Below are 14972 nucleotides of genomic sequence, written 5' to 3'. Positions count from 1 at the left end.
TACGAATAGTAGAGAGAGGAAGGACAAAGTCGCCCCTGGACGCCAGTTAACCGCGTCTACGGTAGTTTAAATCTTCCATCAACCCATCGTGGATAGAGAATGAAACTTTCAAGACCGGCTCTGACTATGACTATACATACAAACATTTTCTTTTAAGGGGTTACATGGGTCTTTCAGGTTAAAAAAATAGGTCATTTTTCTGATCATAATTTATTGTGTCGAAAATATTTTAGAAATTTCAACTTTTGGGATATGAAAGAGTAACATTAGAACAAAATAAAAAAAAATTGAAAAATTTTGAAAATGCGACCGTTGTAGCTGATTTTCGGAACCATTCCTCAAAAAATTGACCTTGCGGTAGGCAGGATTTCTCCCATTAGGTTCATCAGAAATCAAAATCAGTTGGACCCCCGGATGAAAGAAGGATTTTTGGAAAAAACAAAATTTGGATTTTTGGAAGAAGTTTTTGTAAAAAAGTACCAATTTTACCCTATTTTTCAGCACATTTTGTGTTGTAAAAATGGTTCTGATTAAAGAAAGTGCAAATCCTTCTTTAAAACACTAGATAATACTTCTCAAAACAAGTATGCAAAATTTCAGAAAGATCGGTTCAGTAAGCTCTGAGTAATCTTGACTACCGCATTATAAAACGGTGTTTTGAGAAAAACGCATTTAAAGTTTTACAACAATATGCGCGCGCGCGGGCGGAATGCATAACTAAAACTGCTCTACCTCCGAGAGTTTTATTCCGATTGACTTGAAATTTTCAGAAAATATTTTTCAAATGTTATACTATAAAATTAAAAAAATTTATTTTTGGACCTGAGAGACCCATATGTAAACCCTTAATTCGATAATTTTGCGAACTTTTTGTTCAGTATCAACTGTATTTCATATACAGAGAATCGCCAATCAGATCAAATGACACTCAATCATCTAATTTTCTTCGGAATGGAGGAGAGTGGCTCTTCCACTAGAGTAATCATTTGAAGTGTACAATGAAAGTGATCAAGATCATGTGGCAAGTCAAACAGAGCTTGTGGCCTCTAAATAGTTTCATTGATAGAGCACTTGTTTAGTTTATGTGAGGTCCCCAGATCAATACTGGGTGGATGCAGGAATTTTTTAGCAGGGATTTGTTGTATAATTTCTATTGGTTACAGACACACATTTAATGATATTTAGAAAATGCCCTTGAATCATTCCGAATAGTCGTTTTTAAGGTCAAATGCTCAAAGAACTTTCGAGAGCATATTTCAAAGCATATTTGGACAAATTTGAATTCGTTGGAAAGATCATTGTATCCATGACAAGTCTTAGCCTTTTACAGTAGGTTATAAACCCTTACGTCAACGATTAATAATTTTTGTTTAAAATTAAATAGTGTAATTTCTACCCTATTTTGAGAAATCTTAAAGTGTTTTATAAATGTATTCAAATTGATTTCGAATTAGTTTCCTAATTAGTTGGATTGCCAAATACCTTTATTGATCTATAAATAAATAATGTAAAACTGCATTAGGTGTGCATCAAGTGCAAACTATGTCACTATTTGGAGTATTCACCAAAGCAGACTTTTCGATCGTTTTTACACTGACTAAGAGAAATCCGAAAGAGTTAAAATAACATTCCGGAAATGTTCATTTTACCCAGCAGTATTGATCCGAAATCGGTGTAAATATTATGCTTTTTAGGCGTACTATGGGTTAAAGTTACCCTTTTTCATGTTATTTTCGCCATTAAAAAGGTGTAAAATTAACATTAAAAAATGTTGATATATTTTTACACCTAAAAAGTGTTAAAATTATGAGGAAAAAAAGTTAATCGCACCCCCGTTTTTTCTAAGTGTAGTTCAAAAGATAAAGATCCAAAATTACTTTTATTGTGTTCAACAGAATAAAAGTATTCTCATTGCGTCTTCTCTAAAAAATTTCATATTATATATAACTAAATTTTCCACACTTTTATAAATTCCAGAGTAATTAAAACAAAAATATAGATAGCTAGATAAATCAAAAAATTAAAGAATAAAATCAAAAAATAAATAATAAGCATAAAAGTAATAAGAGAAACATCTTTGAAGTTTATGAAATACTGAGAAAAAAAGCATAAAAATTTGTTTTCAATAATTCTTTCTTGGTGAAAAATTTAATTACCCAAATACAACTGTATTATAAAGAAAATCTTAATTTTACATGCACACATTTCTTTGTCGTGGATTTTTTTAAGCTCTTATTTACACTAACTTAAAATTTTATGTTTCTATTGTATTACACAAAAATATTCAAAAAAATCGCAATTCTCAATTTATATCACGATCAACGGTCATTATTCAAACATTGTACTGGTAGTTTTTTAAATTCCTTTTGACTGTCACGCGACATTCAAAATAGTTGGCTGCACTGCAATCATGCACGTGCTCGCATTTTGGTTATGGACAGAATGTTCATTTTTTTGTGCTACTTCTGAAACATTTTCCAAGTATAATGTCCAAATTATTCGAGTGTCCTGAGTGGGATTCTATCCCTAAGAGTGCAGTAAACTATAATTTCAAGAAGGTAAGCTTTTACTTGACAAAATAAACAAGAAATATGAATAAGAAAATCTAATGTTGTTTTTCTTGCAGAATGTAAACAAAGTGAAGAATGGGAAGGTTTCCAAGGATAAGAAGAAAAATAAAAAGAAGAAACTACCCAAGAAGGATTTGGAGGACTTTAAATTACCTCCACAGAATGAGCCAGGAAGATTCGTGAAGATCCATAAGGATGTTGACGAGAAGGTTCATCAGAAATCTCCGGCAAAAACAGAAGCTCAAGGACTTCGGGAAAGATTAATTGGAAGTCTCAAGGGTTCCCGCTTTCGATTCATCAATGAGCAATTGTACACAAGTAAAGGAAAAGATGCTGTTAAGATTTTCGAAGAGGATACAACAGCCTTCAAAGTCTATCACGAAGGCTACAGGCAGCAAGTATCCCAATGGCCACTAAATCCCCTCGATGTGCTCATAAAGTCCGTCCGGAAGATGCCTAAGGACTATGTCATCGGAGACTTTGGATGTGGAGAAGCCAGATTGGCGAAATCTGTTCCCAATAAGGTTTACTCTTTGGATCTTGTGGCTGCCAATGAGGATGTCATAGCTTGTGACATGGCAAATACTCCATTGAAGAAAAACTCCCTCAACGTTGTTGTCTTCTGCTTAAGCCTAATGGGAACTAATCTAAAGGATTTCCTCTTGGAGGCTAACAGAGTTCTCAAAATGGGCGGAATTGTCAAAATTGCGGAAGTTCAATCGAGATTTACTTCTGTTAAGGATTTTGTAAAATGCGTGGAAAAATGTGGCTTCAAATTGATGGATAAAGATCTCAGGAAGAACTACTTTTTCTTCATGAACTTCAAGAAAATCAATAATGTCATTAATTCCAAGCAACTGGAGGACTTTAGCCTCAAACCATGTCTTTACAAGAAAAGATAATAAAATTTAAACAATAAAAATTCTCAGGAAATTTGTTTTTCCAAAACCCCAAAATTTTTTCATTTCGCTCCTTGGAAATTACAAGGGGCCAACTCATTTTTTTGGCGATTTTGAGGTTTTAATGCACTCAGACAGAGAATTTAATAAAATTTCATATGATACGAGTCAATAAATTTCGTTATTAGAAAAGTTTTTCAAAATTTTACTCTTTATGATTGCTTGCGCGGTTTTGTTTGAAGTCAAGGGGCACAAAATAGATTTATTGTTCAAATTTTTGTGAAACAAGGGACTAACTCAAGCAAGTTGATTTCGTGTCATTCTGATTTTATGAAAATTTGCGCATAATTTAGAATGACAAAGAGCTAACTCATTAAAAAAAAACATATTTTGAAAGGTAAAAATATGTATGTTTCGATATTTATAATAATGCTCATACAAATAGAAAAGAATTAAATTATTTTTATTAACATATTTAATTGAGATAATTATTTATACAAAGTTGTATCTTTCATGCTGTCTCTTGAAAAGTGACTCAGATTGAGTTGGCCCCTTGTAATTTCCAAGGAGCGATTTGAATTTTGATTAATCTTTAAAAATTCAGGTATTTATCGTTGGCTCAAAATCTCACTTAGACATTTAGGCATTTAGGGAGAAATGAGGCATCTTTGAATTGGGGCATTAAATTGAACTGAGCTTTATCATAACGTAATTTACTTTCACATTTGGTTTGTGGAGCTAAATTATATCTTTGTAAGATCAGTTTTCAGGCTTTGCGAAATGCTCGAACTCGTGACTTAGATGCTATACCGCAAAAGTACTTTCGCATCATTTACCGTTTACCGGTTCTCAACCGATTTGAACCGATTCATAAATCTCTCAAAAAATCTCCCGAAATAGTTTTAAAAGTAATAGGATTGATTTTCAGATAAAACTTTTTTATCGGTTATAAACCGGTTTATTACCGATTCAAAACCGATTGGAACTGGTTCAGTTTTGTCGAAAATTCCAAGACCTTTCCAACGAGCCCAAACATGACTCAATTCGCTTGATAAATGCGCACACTAGTGTCTTTTTAACCTTTGACCTTGAAAAACCATTACTAGGAATGATTCAACGGTATTTTCGTACATGGACGAAATGTTCGCCTGGATAATCTCTGAAACATATCTAAAAATAAAAAAATCGCACGACGCGTATTCGAGAAATCGTATTCGAGCGACTTATGGGGGGGTCCCCCGAAGGTCTCAAGTCTCTATCTCTAACCGTTTGGCCTCTAGAGCTGATGACAGCCGGACGGACAGACGGATAGCGTGACGACATTTCTCAGAAATCGTCTGAAACGTGAAGATTTGTCGAAATTTGGGGGTGGAAGGTGGAAGTTTTGGGGGGGGGGGGTGAAAAAATCGAGGGATTATACTGCTCTCTCCGTAGAGTTCGAGCAGTAAAATAGTAGAAAAAGCTTTATTTGAAAAGTATCCCAATTTAGTCCCATTTCCACCAAAAATTAGTTGCCTGTTTAAATTGGAATTTTGAGATTACCTCACTGTTTCAAGATTCAAGCTGTTTTCCAAGTAATTATACTTAAGTAATTTGTATTAAACCGTAAAATTCTAGAACAGTCAAAGAGCAAATTTATGTATGTTCTCAAAAAAAAAACAAAAAAAATTATATGTAGTTAATTGGATGCCGGCTAAAATCTCAAAAGCCGAAATCTCAAAACCGAAAATCGTGAAGGGACCAAGATGCCGAAAGCCAAAATCCCAAAGCGACAAAATCTGGAATGGGTCAAACGGGTCAAGCACCTGAAATAGGTTAAAATCTGAAGCCAAAATCCTGTAAGAGCTAAAATCCCATGAAGTCAAAATTCCGAAAAGCTAAAATCCCAAAAAACCAAAATCGTGAAAGCCAAAAGCCCGAAACGCTAAAATACTGAAAAGACCAAAACACCAAAAATTCAAAATCCCGGAAAGTCAAAATCCCTTAGAGGCAAAATCCTGAAAGCGAAAATCCCAAAACGCCAAAATCCCGAAATCTAAAGTCGTTTAGATTTCAAAAAGCCAAAATCCAAGCGAAAATCCAAAAACGCTTAAATCCCGAAAGCTAAAATCCCGAAGGTTTAAAATTATGAAAGAGCTATGATCCCAAAATTCCAATATCCCGTAAGTCAAATTCCCGAACGCCAAAATTCCAAACGGGCCAAAATCACAAAAGCCAAAAACACGAAATCCAAAATTCCGAATAATAAAAGTCCTGAAATTTATACGGAGTATAGGGTAAATTAAGCTAATTCAAAACATGCTCCAAATGGAAATTTTTCGCTACTCCAAATGGAAATGTCATTGTTTTCATGACAAATACAGTAAACTATATTATAATAATACCACAGTTTCATTATTTAGTTAATTGTGCTCCAAATAAAGCGAAAATAAATTCATATTTACAAATTTTAATTTATTAATTTCTCAGAAAAATTTAAAAGGGTACCTTTCACTATAGAATTTTTCATCAATCGACCATGTTTTCCAATGAGAAACACAATGAGGTGACTGTTGTTTATTCGTTTTGTTTAACATTTATGTCATATTTCTAGCTAATTTTAGTCAAATTAAGTGCTAATCTTTATTGTTAACGGTACGTGAAGTTTTCAAATGAAATAATTACCTATTTCGTGAACAAAAAAAGTTTTTCTGAACTGTCTGTAAATGCTTCAATAGGAAACACCAGAAATATGATTTCACTAAACAGTAACCTAGAAGAGTCAAGGAGCAAATTTATGTAATTCTCTTCAGAAAAAAATTGAAGTTAATGTGTTGAATCTTCTGTCAATGTTAAAGCGTCTGGAAATTGTTTTGAATTAGGACATTTACCCTATTTGAAAATTTCAAAATTTTGTTTTTTTTCGAAAATCGACCTGCCAGAAAATCTCTAACTATACCCTACTAATATTCTAAGTTTAAAAATTTAATTTAAAAAAGGACAGAGCAAACACTTTCTAAATCTCAGGACCTTGAATCCCAAGAAAAGTTCTTTCCGAATAATTTCTTAAGCTCAAAACTATTCTAAGTTCACAACCAAATCCTGGAAGGGAATATCCTTTTGGGACTTCCTTTGCCCACCAAGAGCTGTCGCTGCGAATCCTTGCAATTTTACACGCCACAACTTCCACGCATGCTCCCTAGAATCCTCCCAACATTGCATTGCCTGCGTGACACTCCTGAACAAGGGTGTGCATACAAATCTCAGAAAATCAGAGAAAATTATCAGAAAGTTGTGTAAAATACTAAAAGCCTTTTAATTAATGTGAAGTGGAAGGGAAGCATTGATAAATTGCTGCAGGATTCACGTGGCAGAAGAAGCTCCATCATCCATGAGTCAGGTGAGAAGTCCCCAGAAATTGGGTAAACAAAAGGTTTGGGGTGGGCTCTTTTTGCATTGCTAAATTACACGTTTTTTTGGTCAGACATGCCGCCTGTGGAATTTGAGTATCGCAAGTGTCCTGGCATTGACTCTGTCAAATGTCCTGCTCACTGTTCGCCTCCTGCACTCCACAGACTGCCCTTTTATCAGCGTAGAGGACACTTCTGCAGCGTCATTTGTGGCCAAAGCACCACCCCTTACACCCCCAACATGCCTTGAGTACGTCATTCTGGACAATTCGTCCAATCGAACAGATCGTCCGGTATTCTCGGATTTGGATCTGCAACTGGGCAGATGGGATTCCCGGAGATTGTACAAGATTTTTGAATTCGTCGTGATTGGCGATAGATTCGCTGAGATCACAGAACAGTATAAGGTCTGTTTGGCTACTCAGAGTTCCATCGAACGGTTAGGACCTCTGGTTCAGGTAGCACATCACTGGACAGGACCCATATCTGTGGCAATATTTGCAGCAGGAAATGATGAACTCTATCTCCTACAAATCTATCTGACTTTCTTGCGAAAATGCTATCCCGACATCAGGGAAAGGGTATCTTTTCACTTGGCCTACCCAAGAGACAAGGCCCCAACCCAGATAAAGCAATTGAGCCTAATCGATCGCATGCCATATGATTGTGCCAAACCCGAAGCCACCCTCGCAAAACTCATACAAATGCGAACCCATGACACAATAAAGTGGCGTTCCAAGAACATCTATCCGCAGAATCACCTGAGGAATGTAGCACGCAAAACATGCCAAAGCGATAATGTCTTTCTCACGGACATCGACATCATACCCAGCATCAACATGACTGAGTACTTAGATAAGTTTCTTAGACACACAAAGTGCCCAAACAATCAATGCGCCTATGTGATACCCACATACGAATTGGACTATCGAGCGAGATTCCCGCGCGATAAGCCCGATCTTATACGACTAGCCAGGAAGGGCCTAGCACGACCTTTTCATCACAAAGTATTCATCTACAATCAATACGCGACGAATTTCACAAGGTAAGAACCGTAAGAACACTTGTAACCATTGAACTTGTAATCCTATTTACTTAAGAGTCCTTACCAGTTGAAGGCTTGAGTTTCACTGATTTTGGTACATTAGAGACGACTTTCCCAATAAGTCCTAAAGGAAACATTTCATCTTCGAAAGTTTCAATCAATGAAGCATATTTCCGTTTTTTTACGAAAATTCGTTAGAATATCTTTAATTACTAAAGGTAGAATATTTATTCTGATTTTTTAATATATTTTTTTTAATAATCCGAAATACGTATGCGTTTATATTGTGAGATTCTTAACAATCTGACCTACTATTTTCAGAGTGGTCCTCTATGTTATGTTTCTAGTACGCCCCTATGTTTACTTATCATTTATGCCCAGCGCACAATAACTTTTGTTTGTAAATATGTTTTCAAAATTTCCTATGAGAGAAAACGAGATAACTAGATCTCTGTTTCATTCACTCTCAATGAAATATCAAAAACATGTTTACAAAACAAAAGTTATTCTGCGTTGGGCATTATGCGGAAAGCATAACAACTTTTGTTTAATAAACACGTTTTTGATATTTGAATGAGAATGTAATCTAGATCTAATCATCTCGCTCACTCTCATATACAATTTTGAATAATTTTGAGTTTTAAAATCCCAATAAAGCTCCTTCCACAAAATCACTTTGACTTCTATGTTGAGTGTTCTCTGACTGTATTGCTGGAACCTTCTTCAGATGGGATCTGTTTCTCTCCAACTTCTTCCCAGTCTTCAAGTCCTGGATGAGGACAACTGCCCCTAATTTTGTCAATACTTTATACTGGGTTCTCCTGAAGACAGTTTAAATTTTGTTGCCTGGTTGAGGGTTTCGTGCCAACACCATATCTCCTACGACAATTTCTGACATTTTGGCGTTACGCTTGGCGTCCTCTCCCTCACCCCTTTTCCTTTTCAAATCTGTCTTTAAAACAATAATCTGTACTGGATGGAGCAGTCTTAATATCCCCTAGTAATGTAATTTTGCCCCTGATCGATCGATCATAACACAACTCTGTGGGTGTTTTCCCTGTAGTGCTATGTGGAGTTATGTAGTACATCACTAGGTAGTCTTGCAGATCTTTCTTCCAATCGCGATCGAGATTGAGGCTGATTCGGATTCTTTTCAGAAGTTATCTGTTCTGCCTTTACACTTCTTCATTTTGTTGGGGTCAGTAGGGAATGGTGTAGTTCAAGAATACTTCTTCTTCTTTACAGTTTTCTTCCAATTCATTACTCACAAACTGCTTTGCGTTGTCAAGAGTTTGTTCTCCTCGTCCCATCCTCGTCGCCATTTTGTGGTACTTACCAGTTCTTAATAAAAACAATTACTTTTTCAATACTTTTATTCCAACTAACACGCTACTCTTCACTGCCACACTATTTCTTTGCCTCTGACTTCTTCTCTGTCACCATTTTTCTACCAGTTGGCGCTGTCTTCAACTCGGGTACAACTTAATGGTGTCAGTGAATAAAATCTAGATCTAGTCATCTCGTTCACTCTCATATTTAGAAATTTTGAAAACATGTTTACAAAACAAAACTATTTATTTTTATGCGACATGAAATATTTATATATCCATATATCCAATGAAAGACAAATCTTTTCAATTTATTAAACAAAGTTTTCCTACTTACGTTGCAGTACCTCACTAATTAGGACTTTATGACTCCGATACACTCTTTGGAACAGAAAAAATATGAAATAAAAATTTGTCATCTATCTCATTCATTCGCATTGAAATTGAATTCAACTAAAATGAAATTGTTGTGATGTTCAAAAGAAGGAAAAGAGTATGAAAGAGTAGGATTGATCTATGAATAATGTTTAAGAGATTTGAATTTTGATTTCATAAGTTTTTCTTTCTCATCTTAAAAGTAAATAAAAGCGGCAAAAACCATTTAGGGGAAACTGGGGCACCACCAAACACGGGGTAGCATCAAACAGTAATTTTTATTTCTAAACTACTTGGACTATCTCGACCATTTCTTCGGTGGACAAGCATCCCTATAATGCCTATAAATTTCTATAAGTCCTGTCTTCTGAAGTCAAATATCTGATTAAAGAATCGCAGTGTTTGGTGGTACCCTGTGTTTGGTAGTACCCCAGTTTCCCCTAAATCGAAATTAGAAATGAAATACGAAAACCGTAATTCAATTTCCGGAACCGCAACCTAGATTCATGATTAGATAAAATTTTGACTAGTCACTGTTTGATTGATTGATTGAACCAATTCCTTGTGGTATAACCGGTATAACTCTATTGAATTGTAGCTCAGACAGCTAATTTTGAAACTATTAGCCGTAGATGTGGATTACTTTGTCCTACGGGGGTGATCCTGCTGCCCGCAAGCTTTTCCTTAATTCTAAAACTTAAGAATGGTCCTTACTGATCAGACATGATAGATCGAACCGGTAAAGATCATCCTTAAGTGCAGGGGTCTTAGTGATTCGTGAATACATTAGTGCCTCTATCACTGCGAGGTCGCGAGTTCGAGCATACGCAGCTGCATATTTTTCAAATATCGTGTTAGTCTCGAATTCGTCCAGTGAATAAATTTAAAAGTACAGTGCCCACTCTCTAATCCGGATCGGCGTAATCCGGTATGTATGCATGTCTGTTCACCAATGAAAATGAATTATCTTGTGAAGTTTTTGTTAATTAAATGAAGTATAAATAGCATAGAATTCTCTAATTATGCCTTTCTAATATTCTTTAAAACTTTTATAATAATTCTACAAAAAAAAAATCTTGTATTATATTTTCGAGACGTTGAACAAATTCAAAAAATTCATCCGCATTACGAAGCGGACATCTGTCATATTGTCTCCCAATTATCCGGATCACAAAGCGGGCACTGTAATGTCATGCCAATGCATAAATAATGAACCGCATAAAGAACTCATAAACGCATATAGAAATTGGTACAATTGAGTTTCGATATGCAAAGTTTAATCGATTACAAACACACATTCACTTCACTGATCCAAGTTCGATGCAAGTCTACAGGAAAGTCAGTCTACAGGATAAAAGTCTAGTATCAGGACGTACACAGAGCATTGTGATATACAGCAAGTTTCCCTTATCTTAGAATAGGTTAATATAGAACTGGAGAATAGGGAGTGCATAATGGGCCTAAATAAGTGACTTGTGTAGAGAAAAGTGCCAGAATCAAAGAACGGTCTACAAAAAGACCAGGCTATCCGGACCGGACAGTCACCCACCGGAAGTCAAAGTCACTTACATCTACGTTACTAAGCAAGGGCATGACATTTCCTATGTTTCCCATATGTTTCTAGCGCGCCGAAAAAACTTTGGAATTTATTCGGTGTTTTCTGTCATTGTGGAATGAACTAGCAAAAAATACAAATACAAAATAAAAGCTAATTTAATATGGAATGAGCAACCGAAAACCCCAAATTGGCAACCTACGTAGTTTCGGAGATATCTCGTGAAATGTTTACGAAAACAGGGAAAAATTTACACTAAAACTGGTCGCATTTTTCAGAGCTAATGTCACCCCCTGTTACTAAGTATACAAAGACCTATACAAAGTTAATGTTTTGCAGGTGGCAAGCTGACCTAGACAACCTCGAAGAGACCCATATAAGCTACAATGTAACCAATTTTGAATTTCTCTATGAACCCTTCTACGTAGCATCGGATCAAGTTCCTCAGCATGATGAACGCTTCTTAGGCTATGGCTTCACACGGAACACCCAAGTTTACGAGATGTTTGTGGCTGGGTATCAATTTCAGGTGCTATCACCTATTTTTACATGTCACTGGGGTTTGCAGAATAAGAAAAGCCGTCCAGCATGGCGTGAACGGCAAAATAACGTCAATCGAAAGCAATTTGAGGTGTTCAAGAGAGAAGTCTTTGCACGCTACCACAAGGATCCACTCAAGATGCTTCTGCCAAAGAAAACGCTCTCACGACAGGTCCCAATTGGTGGTTGACCAACTCACCTTGGGGTGTAAGCTTTTCAAAATTATATCTTAAATATTTTGAATGTTTATTTTACACTCTGTTGTAAAAGTGGTATAACTGTTAATTAAGATTACAAAGCACAGAAAAATATGGCAAAAAAAGAAACAGAAATTTTAAATAGCGGTGTAACAAAATAAATTTGCTCAACGGATTTACCATTAACATTTTGAATGATTTTTTTTTTCAAGCAAAAATAGTGATGGATTTGTTTACTTAAGTGGTCATTTACCCCCAAAAATACCTATAAATTAGTTTTGTGGTCACTCTAATATTACTATTTGACTAATTTTGTTTACGAAAGCGTCCAAGGTATACAAATTAGTCAGACATATTTCCACATTTCAGCATGTTGCCCAAGTCCACGTCAGTCAATCAATACAATTATAGTTTGATTATTTCCTCAGGATAGGTAAAAGTGGGTGGAATGTTTTACAAAGTGTCAACACTACATCACACTTTAATGTTCCTCCCACACTGCCCTTCCTCGAGTATTTGTCCTAAAAGTTTTCGCCTCAACACCCCCAAAAGCCACCGGCACAAAAGGTCTCTCTTCAAACAAGAAGAAGATTGAATAGATGGACGAATCTAGGTTCTATTTAGTCACAATTTATTTATTCACTAATTTCTTCCGTTTGTGTATTTGCATTTGGGACTGTATGCGAGAGCCTATCGTTGAAACTTCACGATAAATCCTATATATAATTCAAGGGGATGACAGAAATGTACTTAGGGGTATAAGGACCCCATGGCTTGCATGCGGACAAACTGTTGCAAAGTATACTAAGGAATGTATTATATAACGAAATGAAAACGACTGATACGTTCTTAACATTGCTTCAAAATATTTTTTCTATATTTAGAAAATCATATTTTTTTTGTTTATTGATAACTGCAAAACGAACTAAAAACATTATTTACATATTTTAATTTTAATTTTCAATTAAATGTTTATATCATTAATTTTAAAAACTATAACTTTGACATTTTCAGAAAGGCATTTTCTATAAAAAGACTGTGGTTCGTACACCTTTTTTAAAACTATAACTTTGAAAAGTCATCAGAACTTTCCTTAAAGTTTATTTTTCAATTTGAACGTTTTTCTATTTCTTAGATTTAAAAAATCGTAACTTCTATATTTTCAGACAGATTTTTTAAAGTTTTTAAAGTCAGTTGACAAAGTTTCAAAAATTTCTTTAAATGCTTTAAAACACAGCTAATTTAATCTAACATAATTCATTATTGTCCTAACCTCAAAGGAACGAAAATCTTACGTAACTTCTACGTCAGTATATTACGTAAGAGTTTAACTGGCTTTATAAGGTATAAGTTTTCCAAGGCATTACTTCAAAACTTTCCTAATAAACCCCATGTAATGAAAATATTTAAAAATATTTCCTAAGAAAATTTACGAAATTTTTCAATTAGGAATAATTAATTAGGAAATTACGGAAAAATAAAAAAAAACACTAAATTATCAGAACGAATTTGTTTACGATTTGTACGGATTATAAAACATTTTATTTTTTATCTTCATTTTATTTTACGTATCTTGATCAAATATCACTACATTTCGTTTTAAAATAATTTTGCTAATGAACAAAATTAATAGTTGGTCAGTATAATAATACACTAGGGTCGAATGAACACGTCTTCGACAGGGAACTCCTATTGATACTTTTGTCAAAATGTTCAAATTTATTTAATGTACCTATTAAAATGTAAGTAATATTGTATTTTTTCATTAATCTACGTTTTTCGATAAGGATAAGTGTTTAAATTTCGTATTCCAAATGGTACAGAGTAGGAGGGTAGTGTGTCAATAGGTCCTGACACAAATTCTTGGTGTCAATAGGTGTTCCTTTCACCCTACTTTAATAGGCAATTTGGGTTTGGACATTACCACTCTATGGACTTTTACTAAATATGTGATGATATAATAGAATATGAACTTCGAACCTTTAAAACAACTTTGCAATAACCAACTACATAATAACCCAAACTTTAAGCTTTATAGCAAAAACATCAAATTTTTACTATATTGCAACCTTATCTGAGGAGAAATGTGAGGATAAGCAATTCATCATTGGCTTCATGGTGTTTTCCTATTGAGACATAATCGTGTAATTGGAAACCATAAATAATTTGGCTGAAAGAACCCCTTTCGCTGGAGAGCCACCCCCTGAGGCGTCTGTGGAAAATCATCGTGTGCGAATCCTTGTGCCGTCCTCTCTTAGTCGTTTGGAGGGAAAATGTTTGTATACACACAGGAGAACACGGTGTTAGATTCAAAGGAAGGATGGTAAAAAAGCAGGAGATTTTACTGGGTGGGTTGTACACTCAGAAAAAAATTGTGGGTGAGTCAATTTTATACATTTGGACCATTTGGACCTTCGATATCAGTTTAACGCATTCCGAGTGGGAAGCACACCTCTAGGTCATCTCCAAGTGTCTGAGTTACCATAAGTTTAACTATGTTTATTCGTTAACCCTTTAAGGACGAGGGTCAAACTCATTTTTTCTGAATTAGATGTAAGAAAATAATTTTAGATGGTCAAGAATTTTTTTAATCAAAGATGATTCAATTATCCTTGGAGTAAAACCTATCACAGCCATTTAAAAGCAATTAGATACAGGAAAAAAACTGGATCCTTAAATCAATGATGAAATAATAATTATAAAAAAATTATTCGACTGTATTTTTATCTGTAAAATATTGCGAAATCTAAGGAAAGCGAGCCGTATTCTCGTATTACTCGTACATTGCTGCATTAGATTGAATTGTCCAAAAATCCATATCTAATTATGTCGGTTTACATAAGGGGCCTCGGTGGATCAGTGGATCGGGTTCGAGGATAGGCAGCTGCAGATTTTTCAGCTGTTGTATTAGTCTCGAATTCGTCCAGTGAATGAATGCAAAAGCAATGCCAATGCATTGGCAATGAAACGTCCAAGAGAGGTTGGTATAGGAGATAAATTTCGACCTTCAAAGTTTCGTCGAATACAAAAGCACATTCACTGCTCAGATCCATAAACCGAGGCTGATACTGTGA

The 14972-nt window shown here is 35.0% G+C and overlaps 2 protein-coding genes across 2 annotated transcripts; both read left to right on the top strand.

Annotated features, from left to right (window-relative positions):
- Positions 1-2397: 2397 nt before the first annotated feature.
- Positions 2398-3503, top strand: LOC129803055 (ribosomal RNA-processing protein 8). Its single transcript, XM_055849384.1, has 2 exons — positions 2398-2558; positions 2627-3503. Exons 1-2 carry the CDS (start codon positions 2487-2489, stop codon positions 3470-3472), a joined length of 918 nt encoding a protein of 305 aa, XP_055705359.1. The 5' UTR covers positions 2398-2486; the 3' UTR covers positions 3473-3503.
- Positions 3504-6666: 3163 nt separating this feature from the next.
- LOC129803035 (beta-1,4-glucuronyltransferase 1) lies at positions 6667-12086 on the top strand. Its single transcript, XM_055849349.1, has 3 exons — positions 6667-6848; positions 6933-7903; positions 11501-12086. Exons 1-3 carry the CDS (start codon positions 6840-6842, stop codon positions 11889-11891), a joined length of 1371 nt encoding a protein of 456 aa, XP_055705324.1. The 5' UTR covers positions 6667-6839; the 3' UTR covers positions 11892-12086.
- The last annotated feature ends 2886 nt before the right edge of the window (positions 12087-14972 follow it).

Source organism: Phlebotomus papatasi, chromosome 2 (assembly GCF_024763615.1).
Source record: "Phlebotomus papatasi isolate M1 chromosome 2, Ppap_2.1, whole genome shotgun sequence".
NCBI classification, from domain to species: domain Eukaryota; kingdom Metazoa; phylum Arthropoda; class Insecta; order Diptera; family Psychodidae; genus Phlebotomus; species Phlebotomus papatasi.
This window is presented reverse-complemented; position numbering and strand designations above follow the sequence as displayed.

Excerpts from the sequence above, each read along its gene's own strand:
- LOC129803055 (XM_055849384.1), top strand. The coding sequence starts at position 2,487 with ATGTCCAAATTATTCGAGTGTCCTGAGTGGGATTCTATCCCTAAGAGT. Across the intron at positions 2,559-2,626 it reads TAAACTATAATTTCAAGAAG|AATGTAAACAAAGTGAAGAA; the intron begins GTAAGCTTTTAC and ends TTTTTCTTGCAG.
- LOC129803035 (XM_055849349.1), top strand. Across the intron at positions 7,904-11,500 it reads TACGCGACGAATTTCACAAG|GTGGCAAGCTGACCTAGACA; the intron begins GTAAGAACCGTA and ends AATGTTTTGCAG.